General features: G+C 47.3%; 1 protein-coding gene across 7 annotated transcripts in view; it reads right to left on the minus strand.

The window, feature by feature from the left end:
• The window catches only part of LOC138638498 (mitochondrial fission factor-like), a 123506-nt gene that overhangs the window by 21463 nt on the left and 89243 nt on the right, over positions 1–12800 (minus strand). For all 7 annotated transcript variants that reach the window (XM_069727841.1, XM_069727846.1, XM_069727842.1 and 4 more), the window contains exons 2-4: positions 4621–4838; positions 3927–4099; positions 2792–2880 (exon numbers count right to left, since the gene is read on the minus strand). In XM_069727841.1, the coding sequence (XP_069583942.1) occupies positions 2792–2880; positions 3927–4099; positions 4621–4837 (479 nt within the window). In that variant the 5' untranslated portion in view covers position 4838. The remainder of the gene's footprint in view (positions 1–2791; positions 2881–3926; positions 4100–4620; positions 4839–12800) is intronic.

A 12800-nucleotide genomic window follows, 5' to 3' on the forward strand; every position in this document is an offset into this window, starting at 1 on the left:
ATAAGAATTCTCCTTCACAGGGGATGTTACACAATTTAGATTTTGTTTGGAGATCCCCTGGCCAACATTTCAGCCAAAGGGCTCGCCTGGCTGCGTTAGAAAAAGTTGCTGAGCTAGCAGCTAGTCTGATTGAATCAGCGGAGGCATCTGCTAAGAAAGCAGCAGCTCCTCGCATTACCGGTACGGTGTTTAATATTGAGTCCCGAGACGACTTGTTTTTAAGCTGGATTTTTAATTGGTCTAACCAGACCATTAGGGAACGGGATGTACATGCGGCAGCAACCGCCGGTTTTAGCCCTCCCCCAGCTGCTTCCCATGAACTTTTGAGGAAAGCAGCTGCCTTTTTGTCCATGGGATCTTTCAGGACCCCCATGTCCTCGAATGGAAGGGCATATTTTTTCGATGCCTTAGCGATGGCAACATCTAGTTTAGGGGCTTTTTCCCAGAAGGAGCAAGATTCGTCATCAAATGGGTATTTTCTTTTTGGCGTTAGTAACGCTTTTCTTATAGGCTTTTTCCACTCCTTTTTAATCAATGCTAATATTCTCTCGTTAAGAGGAAAGGCTCTCCTCTTTTTTTGCTCGAAACCCCCAAACATAATGTCCTGATCTTTTTGGGTGACGGTCCGCTAGCCCCATAGTGCTCCTAACTGCTTTAACGAGGCTGTCCGTCTCTTCTAGAGGAAAACAGCTACAACCCCCAGAGGAAGAAGAAGATGAGGAGGAGGAAGAATTTGATGTATCCGAGTCCACATCTTCGCTATCCATATCACTGGACTAAGGAGATGGGGATCTGTGCCTGGTCTTTCTTCGCTTTTTCTCCCCCTTTAGGGATTTAAAAGTATCTTCCACCTGATTTTTTATCAGGGTTTTGAGCTCTGCTGCGAACCCGGGAAGCCCTTCGGACACTGTCTGTTGTATACAGGCGCTACAAAGCCTCTTCTCCCAAGTAGAAGGAAGATCCCCTCTACAAAGGGCGCATACTCTATGCTAAGATTTGCCTAAGCTTTTCTTCCCCTAGAGCAAGAAGAGACAAATATATATAATTACTATCACTGACTTTCACGGAGATCACTTACCACCTTATGGACCCATAAATACCGGTTGTGGATGATCTGCGTCTGTCATCAGCTTATCCCTTGTGCCGGACACTGTACTGGACTCCTTGCTATGTAGTGATCCCGAGCGTCCTTTACCGGTAACATCCTGGTGTCCTTTCTGCGGCAATCGCTTTTGCCGCTTCGACGGCGGTGATGATCTAGATAGGGGTGATGCCTGTTCCAGGTCGCTCATGTCAGGGGAACACTGGTTAAGCTCCATGAGAAGCGATGACCTAAGTTATGCTTCCCCTTTAATAGCGGTGATTCCCGCCCGCGCATGCGCAGTAAACGCTGCCTGCTCTCGCGAGATCGCGCGTCTAATCCCGTGCATGCGCAGTGGCTTATCTCCATCATGCACAGCGCGAAATCGAGTACTGATCCCGCGCACGTGCAGACAGATAACGCATCACTGCACATGTACGCTGGTCACCGGATCCCCTCGGGGCTTTCAGCCTGCAGACTGACGCTTGGGGAAAGCAATGCGCTGAATCCCCATCCACAGAGGGAACCCCATGGATGCTGCTGCTTCTTACCTTATCTCCTCGCGCACCCTAGAGGCCCACTAGCCCCAGCAGTGGCGCCCCGGGTCACCACACCAGCCGAGGCAGGGGGACCCCGGCTGCCTGAATCGGACTGATTGGCCCCGGACTCCCACGACGTTCGTCCTCTGTAGGTAAGGACTTCTGTACGTCTCCCATCAAGGACAGGAAACCAACTGATGCGGGAGAGAAGTACCGCCTTTTTATCTGTAGGTTTCTTGTCCTTGGTGGGCGGATCCCCTCTCTCCGTGGTGCCGTCATGGGCGTCAGAGAAAATATATTTTAAAAAATCATATAAAGACACAGAAATATCTATCAAACATGTGAGCAGCCCGGTAGACTATCATAAATGCGAATTCCATCTGTAAAAACACAGATAAAATGGACGTCTGAATGAGCTCGTGAATGGACATGGGAAATGTAAATCTTTTTTGCTTTGAATTAGAATTAAACTCTGTTTTCTAGAGAAAGCATGTCATTATTAATGGTCATCAAAAAATTATGCCATCCTTGTCTACTATTAACTTAATATGAGAATGTGCCATATCCATATAAATGCCCATATGATTGAGAAGAACCAACCCTCTCGCCCGGCTCCTGGAGATCACATTTTTGACTAACTAACCACAAGTGACCAGTTCTGTATTCCCGCTGTGGAGAGGAAGCTTTGCAGAATGTTCCCTGTGTAGATGTTATTAAATGATAAGCCAGAGACAGAATTTACGTTATCTAAAATGTAGTGTGTGTATTAGATGGAAAGCAACAAATCAATCTGTCCCCACAATGGCTGCCAGCAGGTCTAGAAAAACAAAAGCCTATAAATTGTTTTTATACTCGACCAAGTAGAACATGAAGCTTCGCCGATATGTGATATACGACTATATAATGGTCTGATTTATTCCCCTCCAGAAACAGCACAGATCATATCCAAGTGTAACTGGGCTAAGCTGCAATACCAGGAACAGGACATGAACAAAAGTGGCGCTATTCATCGAAAAAAAGAAATACTCAATAAAGCTGAAATTTACTACCAATGTTTTGGAGAAAAAAAAAAAGATAGAAAACTCTTTATAGCAACAAGATAATTTACATCTGTTTGATCCTGGAATCATTTTCACTCCTGCAATGAGGCAGACTGTAAAGTCGGACTTACATGGAGTCATTTCTGACCAGCTGCCCATTGTGCCGTAGTGTGGTCTCACTAACCGAGCGCTCCCTCTTCTGTCGTCCCATACTGCGCACCTAGGCAAAGAATTCACATGTGTTCATGGATTAAGGATGTGATAAAACATGCATTGTTCTTGTATTTTACATAGAACACATGGCACAGACCTGTCCTGTAATCAGAGACCCTCCCGTGTCTGCAGCTCAGATGTACACACAATAGGAGCTGTCATCATCCCACAATACAGTTATACACATGACACCCTTGTGCGATGCAGGTGCTAGTTCTCAGTTTATTCTTTAGGTTCCCAGTTATTTTTGACATCCAAACTGCAAATAGGCAGCACTATATTAAACTTAAGGGGTTGGTGCCATTTTCTTTTTTTTTTAGATTCCTGATTGCAGACGCAAAGGGTTGATTGACGGTTCAGGTCAGCAGCATTATGGCAATGTTGGCCCGAAATGTGTGATGTGAGGCAGCTGGTCCCCGCAGCATGGGAAGCGCAGTGGAACTGAAGCTGGTCAGGAGATAACATCGTGCTCGCTATGAAAGAGCTTGTAAGTAGTGATGAGCGCAAGTGCTTGTTATTCATGTTTGCCTAGGGTGCCCGGGTCTGCACAGAGTAGCGCGGGTGCTCGAGTGAGATGTTCGCATCCCTGACGCATGTTTCGCAGCTGTCAGCCATAAAACATGCAGGGATTACCCGTGTTTGTCAGGCAATCTCCGTCTGTTTTGTGCCTGTCCAGCAGATGTGAACGCAAACATCTCACTCGACCACCCGTGATACAAGGTGCATACCCGTGCACTCTCGGCAAACTCGTGTGCTCATCTCTACGTGTAAGCAAATAATATGGAAGATGAACGACTAATCTGTCTATTGGTGAATAGCACACACGTCTTTGATGACACTTGAACTGACGTTTTATAAGCCTAGTACAAGATGTGTTTATTATAGAATATGTAGGGAAAAAAAAAACCAGGGGGGGACATAGAAATTCCATACAGAGTCTACCTCAGCACCGCCACCACTCCTTTTCCTGAGCGATGCCCACTGTTGTCGACCTGAATTTTGGACCATGCCTACACCTAGCAGCTGACTGCCACTCATGATGTTAGGACTTGCCTCATCATTCTGGGGAGTGACTGGTGTGGGCCTTTCCAAATCCAGGAAGTCTAGTGGCCTCTCACTGAGCGTCAGTACCCGAGGCGGAGTCTTCAGTGCTAAAGGCTCGAAAGGGGTCGTCTGAATGAGGTCCAGATCTGCAGGCCTTGAGAAAGTGGCTTCCTCATTGTGACCTTTCAAATATTAAGGAAAAAAAATAAGAGAATTTAAGAAGACCCTAAACAAAAACATCCCAAAACACTTTTAGGCTATGTGCACACGTTGCGGATTAGGCTTAGGAATTTCTGGTGCGGATTCTGCCTCTCCTGGCAGAAAACGCACCTGCGGATTTGTCGCGTTTGTGCGGTTCCGCAGCATTTTTTGTGCGTTTTTGCTGAGGTTTTCTTGCGGATTTGCTGCGGTTTTTACCCCTGCAGTTTTCTATAATGGAATGAGTACAAAAACGCTGCAGATTCACAAAAAAGAAGTGACATGCTACTTCTTTTAAACCGCAGCGTTTCCGCAGCGGATTTTCCACAAAGTGTGCACAACATTTTTTTTTCTCATTGGTTTACATTGTACTGTAAATCAATTGCGGATCTGCAGCGTTTCTGCACGGCAAAAAACGCTGCGGATCCGCAGAGAATCCGCAACGTGTGCACATACCCTTAGGCACTCCAAAAAAGTGCAGAGATGTTGCAGAAAATCCACTCACCTGCCACCACAATTCTCTCCGGAACCTGCATAATGGCGCCAGGCATGGGAATGTCAAGGGGGGGTTTAGGAGCAGCTTCTGAGTTGCTTGGAGCGACTTTGAGCTTCTCCGGGACCCTCATTCTCTGGCTGATGCCCTCTGTATACTCCATGTCATACTGCATACGACTTATCTCCGCCATCTCAGCTGCCGGAGGGGAGAATCCTGCACCGTTCATCCTGAAAAGTAGATTGATGGTAGAATTTTATTTTACAGCCAAAAGCACATGGGACAGCTATTGGCTGAGTGACACCTGACTGACAGCTCTGCTCTTCACCTGATCAACCTATAGATATAGGGTGCGGGGGTGCAGATATTGGGGTGCGGGGGGTGCAGCTATAGGGTGCGGGGGGTGCAGCTATAGGGTGCGGGGGGTGCAGCTATAGGGTGCGGGGTGCAGAGATGCAGATATAGGGTGCAGATATGGGGTGCGGGGGGATGCAGATATGGGGTGCGGGGGGGATGCAGATATGGGGTGCGGGGGGATGCAGATATGGGGTGCGGGGGGATGCAGCTATAGGGTGCGGGGGGTGCAGCTATAGGGTGCGGGGGTGCAGCTATAGGGTGCGGGGGGTGCAGCTATAGGGTGCGGGGGGTGCAGCTATAGGGTGCGGGGGGTGCAGCTATAGGGTGCGGGGTGCAGAGATGCAGATATAGGGTGCAGATATAGGGTGCGGGGGGTGCAGATATAGGGTGCGGGGGGTGCAGCTATAGGGTGCGGGGGTGCAGCTATAGGGTGCGGGGGTGCAGCTATAGGGTGCGGGGGTGCAGCTATAGGGTGCGGGGGTGCAGCTATAGGGTGCGGGGGTGCAGCTATAGGGTGCGGGGGGTGCAGCTATAGGGTGCGGGGGTGCAGCTATAGGGTGCGGGGGTGCAGCTATAGGGTGCGGGGGTGCAGCTATAGGGTGCGGGGTGCAGAGATGCAGATATAGGGTGCAGATATAGGGTGCGGGGGGTGCAGATATAGGGTGCGGGGGGTGCAGATATTGCGGAGCAGGAGTGCAGATACGGGGTTCAGGGTGCAGATATTGGGGTGCAGATATAGGGACAGCTATTGGCTGAGTGACACCTGACTGACAGCTCTGCTCTTCACCTGATCAACCTATAGACATGCACACTTGGCTCAGCGGAGAATGCACGTGTTCTGTAAGGGGACAGCTCTAGCAGCGGAATCCCCAAGGAGAAGAAAATGGGTATTATTACCTACCGATAATTCGGTTTCCAGGAGTCCATCCTGACAGCACATTGGAGGACGTCCTCCTCCTCCTTGCAGGGACAGGAAACACAACACGAGAGGTTAAAAGGTCCCACTCCACCCCCTTTTCCTCAGTGTTTTGACAAGTACCACACCATGGATAGATATACTTTTGAAAACTTTATTAACCAAACATATTACAGCATATGAACTGGCATACATAGGGGGGGAAATAACGGTGCTGTCAGGATGGACTCCTGGAAACCGAATTATCGGTAGGTAATAATACCCATTTTCCAGGACGTCCCCCTGACAGCACATTGGAGAATACCAAAGAAAACTACGTTTAGGGTGGGACAACTGCTTGGAGAACTTTCCTCCCATAAGACGTCTGCTGAGCTGCTACTACGTCTAGCTTATAGTGCTTACAGAACGTGTTTACTCTGGCCCAAGTTGCTGCCTTGCAAATCTGATCTAGTGACGCTCCTGCTCGCTCAGCCCATGATGCTGAAACAGCCCTAGTAGAGTGAGCTTTAATCCCTGTTGGGCACGCTATCCCTTCTGATGCGTAGGCTTTTGAAATTATAGTAGTAATCCATCTAGCTATAGACGCCTTGGAAGCTTTTTTACCTTTATTCTTACCTCCAAATAGGATAAAAAGATTAGAATCCTTCCTCCAGGAGCTAGTGGCCTCTAGATAGTTTAATACTGCCTGCCTAACATCCAGGGAGTGTAAAGCCTGTTCTTTTTCATTAGAAGGGTTCTCACAAAAGGAAGGTAAAATTATTTCCTGATCTCGATTTTTTGCTGAAGCTATTTTTGGGATAAAAGCTGGGTCTAATTTTAGGATTATATGATCCTCTCTGACTTGAAGATATGGATCCTTAATTGATAGAGCCTGAATTTCCCCTACGCGTTTAGCTGTAGTAATCGCTACTAGGAAGGCCGTCTTCCAGGTACGAACTGAAATAGGCATGTCCTCCTCTAGAGAATAGGGATCTTTACATAGAGCCCTAAGGACTAAATTTAAGTCCCAAGTGGGAGCTAGCTGTCTCAAGGTAGGCCGTAATCTTTGGATAGCCCTCACAAATCTGATTATCCAGGGATGGGAAGCTAATGGATAATCCAGAAAAGTACTAAGGGCCGAGATCTGGACTTTTATTGTACCTGGCCTGAGCCCCAAGTCAAAGCCTGCCTGTAAGAATTTTAAGACTCTAGGAACATCCAAGACCCCCGGAATCACAGCTGACCCGCCACTTCCCATACAAAATTTTTTCCAGATCTTGTGGTAGATGGCTGAGGTGACAGGCTTCCTACTAGCCTGGATGGTTGTAATTACTTCATCTGAAAGACCTCTGGATTTCAAGATGTCCCTCTCAGGATCCATGCTGATAGATGCAGTCTCTCCGGGTTTTGGTGTAAAACAGGCCCTTGATGAATTATATCCTTCCATAACGGGAGCATGATAGGGTCTCCCGATGCCATGGCCCGCAACAATGGGAACCAACTTCTCTTTGGCCAGAATGGTACAATTGTCAGCACTGTTGCCTGGTCTTCCTGAATCTTCCTGAGCACTATTGGAATAAGTGCTATTGGTGGAAATGCGTAAGACAGAGGTTCGCTCCATGCTTGACTTAAGGCGTCGACTGCTTCCGGCATGTCTAGAGGGTTGAGGGAATAAAATCTGGGAACCTTTGAATTTTTCCTTGTGGCGAATAAATCTATCCTGGGCGTTCCCCAACGGTGGCAAAGAATTTGGAACATTTCTTGACTTAGTTCCCATTCGGTTGGAGAAACTTTCTTTCTGCTTAGATAGTCGGCTAGTATGTTCTGTGACCCTTCCAGATGCACTGCTGTTATAGATAAGACAACGTCTTCTGCCCAGGCAAATATTCTCTGCGCTAGACTTTGAAGCGCTTTGTGTTTGGAACCTCCTTGATGCCTCAAAAAGGATACCGCTGTTACATTGTCGGATAGGATTTTTACATGTTTGTCCTTTAGGCATGAACGGTTTCTTCTGAGAGCTTCCCAGACTGCGTATAATTCTCTGTAATTTGACGACATCTGACTGATCTCCTCGGGCCACTTGTCCTGAAAGAATTTTCCTTCTAGGTGCGCTCCCCATCCCCACTGACTTGCATCTGTGGTGATTATCACACAAGGGGTTGATATCCAAGGGATGCCCTTTTTTAGATTGTAGTCCTGGATCCACCATCGTAGTGATCTTCTTGTCTTCATTGATAGCTCTAGCCTCTTGTCTAATGTGGAACGACGTCGATCCCATACCATGAGTATCTGTTCTTGTAAAGGCCTTGAGTGAGCCTGAGCCCATCTGACACACGGAATGCATGCTGTCATCTTCCCCAAGACTTTCATAGCTGCTCTTATCGTCACTGGACTTCTTTGGAATTCTAAGATCATCTTTTTTAATGAGGTTCGTTTGTCCCTTGGTAAGAAGGACTGCCTGGTTGTAGAATCCAAGAGTACTCCTAGAAATATCTTCTGGGATTCTGGCTTTAAATGTGACTTTTTTCTGTTGACCACCCATCCTATTTCCTCTAATACTGCTATGACCCGATCTCTGTGTTGTAGCAGAATGGCCCTTGAACGTGCCACAACCAGAAAATCGTCTAAGTATGGAATTATTGTTATTCCTTGATTTCTTAAGAAAGCCACCACCTCTGCTACCAATTTGGTGAAAATTCTTGGGGCGGATGCTAGACCGAAAGGGAGGCATTGAAATTGGAAGTGGCAGGTCATGTCCGAGAGACTTACCGAGAATCTCAGAAGCTCCTGAGAAGAGAGATGTATCGGGACCTGATAATACGCACTCTTCAGATCGAGAGTGCACATTACCGAATCTTTGTTTATAAGATGAATGATGGACCTGATCGACTCCATTCTGAACCGTTTGTATTTGACGAAAACGTTCAGAGGTTTTAAATTTATTATTGTACGGGATTCCCCTGACGGTTTTGGAATAGAAAAAAAGAGAGGAATAGTGACCTGTACCTATTTCTGGAGTAGGAACCCGAACTATAACCCCGGAGTCGAACAGTTTTTGTAGGTCTAGAAACATAGGGGAATCTTTGGCTAACATTGTTGGTAAGATCCACCTCTGAGGTACGCGGGATATTAACTCTATTCTGTAACCTTCTGAGATTATCTTGAGGACATAATCGTTGTCTGAGATCTGACTCCATTGTTTGAGGAAGAAACTTAATCTCCCGCCTATTCCTATGGCGTCATTGTTTCCTTGGTCTATAGCCAGAACCGAACAAGGAATTCCTACCCCTTCTATTCTGAGCGTAGGAACTCCTAAAGGATCCTCTACTTGATCTCCATTGTTCTCTATACTCTGGAAATCTGCGGGGGGGAGGGGGAGGGGGGAGAGGCCTCCTCCGAAAGGGCTGAAACTTCTTGGGTTTATCCTCGGGAAACCCTCTTTTACTATCAGCTGCTGACTCTAGGATGTCATCTAAAGCCTGACCAAATATTCTGGAACCTGAAAATGGAATGGCGCATAATTTATTTTTGGATGCATTATCCCCCGACCAAGATCTAAGCCAAATAGCCCTTCGTGTTGCATTGGACAAGGAGCTATTTCTAGCCGCAAATCTCACAGATTCAGCTGATGTATCTGCCATAAAGGCCGTGGCTGACTTAATGATAGGCAGAGAAGCAATTATATCCGCCCGTGAAGTCTTATTAATTAAATGTTCTTCCAGCTGTTCCATCCACAGGAACATGGATCTCGCTACAGAAGTAGCTGCGATGTTGGTTTTTATTAAAGCTGCTGAAGTCTCCCAGGCTCGACGTAAAAGGATATCCGCCTTGCGATCCATTGCATCCTTAAGACTAGATGAATCTTCGAAAGGTATTGATGTTTTCTTTGCCACCTTGGCTAAAGGGACATCTACCTTCGGAATCTCTTCCCATGTCTTGATCTCTTCTGAATCAAACGGAAGACGATTTTTAAACTCTCTGGACATCACCAATCTTCGTTCCGCATCTTTCCATTCTTGCGAGATCATCTTACGTATGTGTTCACTCACCGGGAACACCGTCCGTTCCTGATATGTGAGCCCTCCGAACATCTGATCTTGTCTAGATCTCGGCTGTGGATCTTCTTTCACCTGCATAGTACGTCTGACCGCCTGGACTAGTTCTTCTGTTTCTTCAACTGGAAAGTAGTACCTCTTCCCTTCTTGTTCTTCTACTGGCAGTTCTCCTTCTTCTTGATCAGAACCTCTATATTCTGATTCCGCCTCCGATGAACCATCCTGAACCTCCTGTTCTGGATCTTTCCTTGGTCTTTTACGAGCCGGGCCCGGACTGTACACTTCCCGTTGTGACATTGAAGCTAAGGAATTCTGGACCTCCTCCCGGATTATATTCCTCATTTCGGACAACATTGATGGTTGTTCTTCTCTGACAATTTTCTTAATACAAGAGCTGCACAGATCCTTTTTGTATGCTTCTGAAAGTTTTGCGTTACATAGAGAGCACCTCTTAGATTTAGTCAATGACTTGCCAGACCTTTTAGTCTGAGGGAGGGGAGCTTGACTGGCCTCTTTATCCTAAATGTAAGCATAAGGACAAGAACGGCTCAGTGTGTGCAGGCGTATATTTGAGTACTCTGCGCATTGCGCACTTACCCCTATCTCCTCATTCCTGTTCTCCATATCCTCTGTGGAGAAATACTACTATCAGTACATGATCTCATATGCTCCCATATGTATCAAAGGGATATAGCAGCGTCTGCTGCACTCACCCTTGGTCTCCGGCATGTCCGCAGCAGACTGCTCGCACGTTTGTCCTGCAGCAAATATTCTCCAGGGATACACTCCGGCGCACTCCTACCAGAGGAAGCGCTGGATAACCATCTGCGAGTGCCCTGAGCCTTGCGCCCTTAAAGCTGCCTACTTCCGCGTTCCACAGGTGGAACGCACGCCGAGATGGCCCCGTCCCCGGATGTGACGTCACCTTACCTGCGCCTGACACCGGACGTACTGCACTCGGTCTAACAAACCTACTTCCGCGTTCCACTCAGTGGAACGCACGCTGCTGCCGCTGGCGCCGGACCTCTTGCGGCGCCTCTTCTCCTGGCGCCCGAACCGAGAGCCCCCCACCGGGAGGAAGCGGTTCGACCCAGGAGCTCGTCCGCTCGACTGGTCTTTTGGCAGAGGGACTCCCCACCGGGAAGTTTCTGCCTGGGGCTTAATGATGCGGGGAAAGGATATTGGCGTTAGCCGCACAATCCCCCGAGCCCTCCGGACTGGTGAGTCTTCCCGCTTGTATAGCGCTGTATCCTCTCGTGTGTCCCTCCATGCAGGGACAGGAAAAACACTGAGGAAAAGGGGGTGGAGTGGGACCTTTTAACCTCTCGTGTTGTGTTTCCTGTCCCTGCAAGGAGGAGGAGGACGTCCTCCAATGTGCTGTCAGGGGGACGTCCTGGAAAAAGTATCCAGGCTGCTCGATCCTGATGCCTCCTGACATCACTGGTTGGTTATAGAGTCAGGAGGCCCCATACACATCCACTGGTGGGATGAGTGCCTTAAGTGACTGACAGTTATCTGTGTAGGTGCATAAAGGAGGAAGGGCAATCGATGAGTAAGGCTGGATTCACATGTCTGACATTCATGGCCTCAGGACAGACAGGCATACATAAGTTTGGGTCCCTACAGTCGCCACTAGTCTGAACATCGCAGTCTAAGGCCTATTTCACAGGTCCGTGCTTAACCGAATATCTGAAAAAATAGTGGTAGACTCATCAGTGTTTTGGATCAGTGAGTCATCAGTGTTTGGTCCGTGTGTCCATTTTTACCATCAGTGTTTTTCATGTATAGATAAATAAATACAATACAAAGCTTCTCCTATACTTTACAATGGTGAATGCGGACAGCACATGTACACTGAAGCCATCTGTGTGCTGTATGTGTTTTTCACAGACCCATAATCTTGTATCGGCCGTTGTCATCAGTGATAGCAGAACACAAATCTACGTGTCTGAGTTTTGCACGGTTACACAGTCTGTGAAGAAACACAGACATGTGAATAGCACCATAGATTATAATAGGTACTTGTATCAGTCAGCCTATGAGTGATCAAAGTGTTTGGTGGGATGTAAAAACAAGACGTTTTCCAAAAATTAGAGACTCCTGAAGTAAAAATAAATGGGCACATTTGGTACCTGTAGTGAGATCATAAAAGTAAGGGTCATCAGTAGTGATGAGCGAGTGTACTCGTTACTCGAGATTTCTCGAGCACGCTCGGGGGTCCTCCGAGTATTTGTTAGTGCTCGGAGATTTAGTTTTCATCGCGGCAGCTGAATGATTTACAACTACTAGCCAGCCTGAGTACATGTGGGGGTTGCCTGGTTGCTAATGAATCCCCACATGTGTTCAAGCTGTCTAGTAGCCGCAAATCATGCTACTGAGGTGATGAAAACGTAATCCCCGAGCAGTCACAAATACTCAGAGACCACCCGAGCGTGCTCTGGAAAACCCGAGCAACGAGTATATTCGCTCATCACTAGTCATCAGTAACCGGTGACACCGTGCTCATGGTAGTGTAAATGTTATCCGGTAAACTAGGGCAATGAGGCAGTAGGTTGGGGGGTTGCGGCAGGTCTGTTGGTAGTGAAGCGCAGGACTGTGGAGTCAGTAAGCCAAACTTCCAACTGACGACGACTCCTACAGTTAGGGCCAGAAATATTTGGACAGTGACACAATTTTCGCGAGTTGGGCTCTGCATGCCACCACATTGGATTTGAAATGAAACCTCTACAACAGAATTCAAGTGCAGATTGTAACGTTTAATTTGAAGGGTTGAAAAAAAATATCTGATAGAAAATGTAGGAATTGTACACATTTCTTTACAAACACTCCACATTTTAGGAGGTCAAAAGTAATTGGACAAATAAACATAACCCAAACAAAATATT

Source organism: Ranitomeya imitator, chromosome 5, assembly GCF_032444005.1.
Source record: "Ranitomeya imitator isolate aRanImi1 chromosome 5, aRanImi1.pri, whole genome shotgun sequence".
NCBI lineage: Eukaryota > Metazoa > Chordata > Amphibia > Anura > Dendrobatidae > Ranitomeya > Ranitomeya imitator.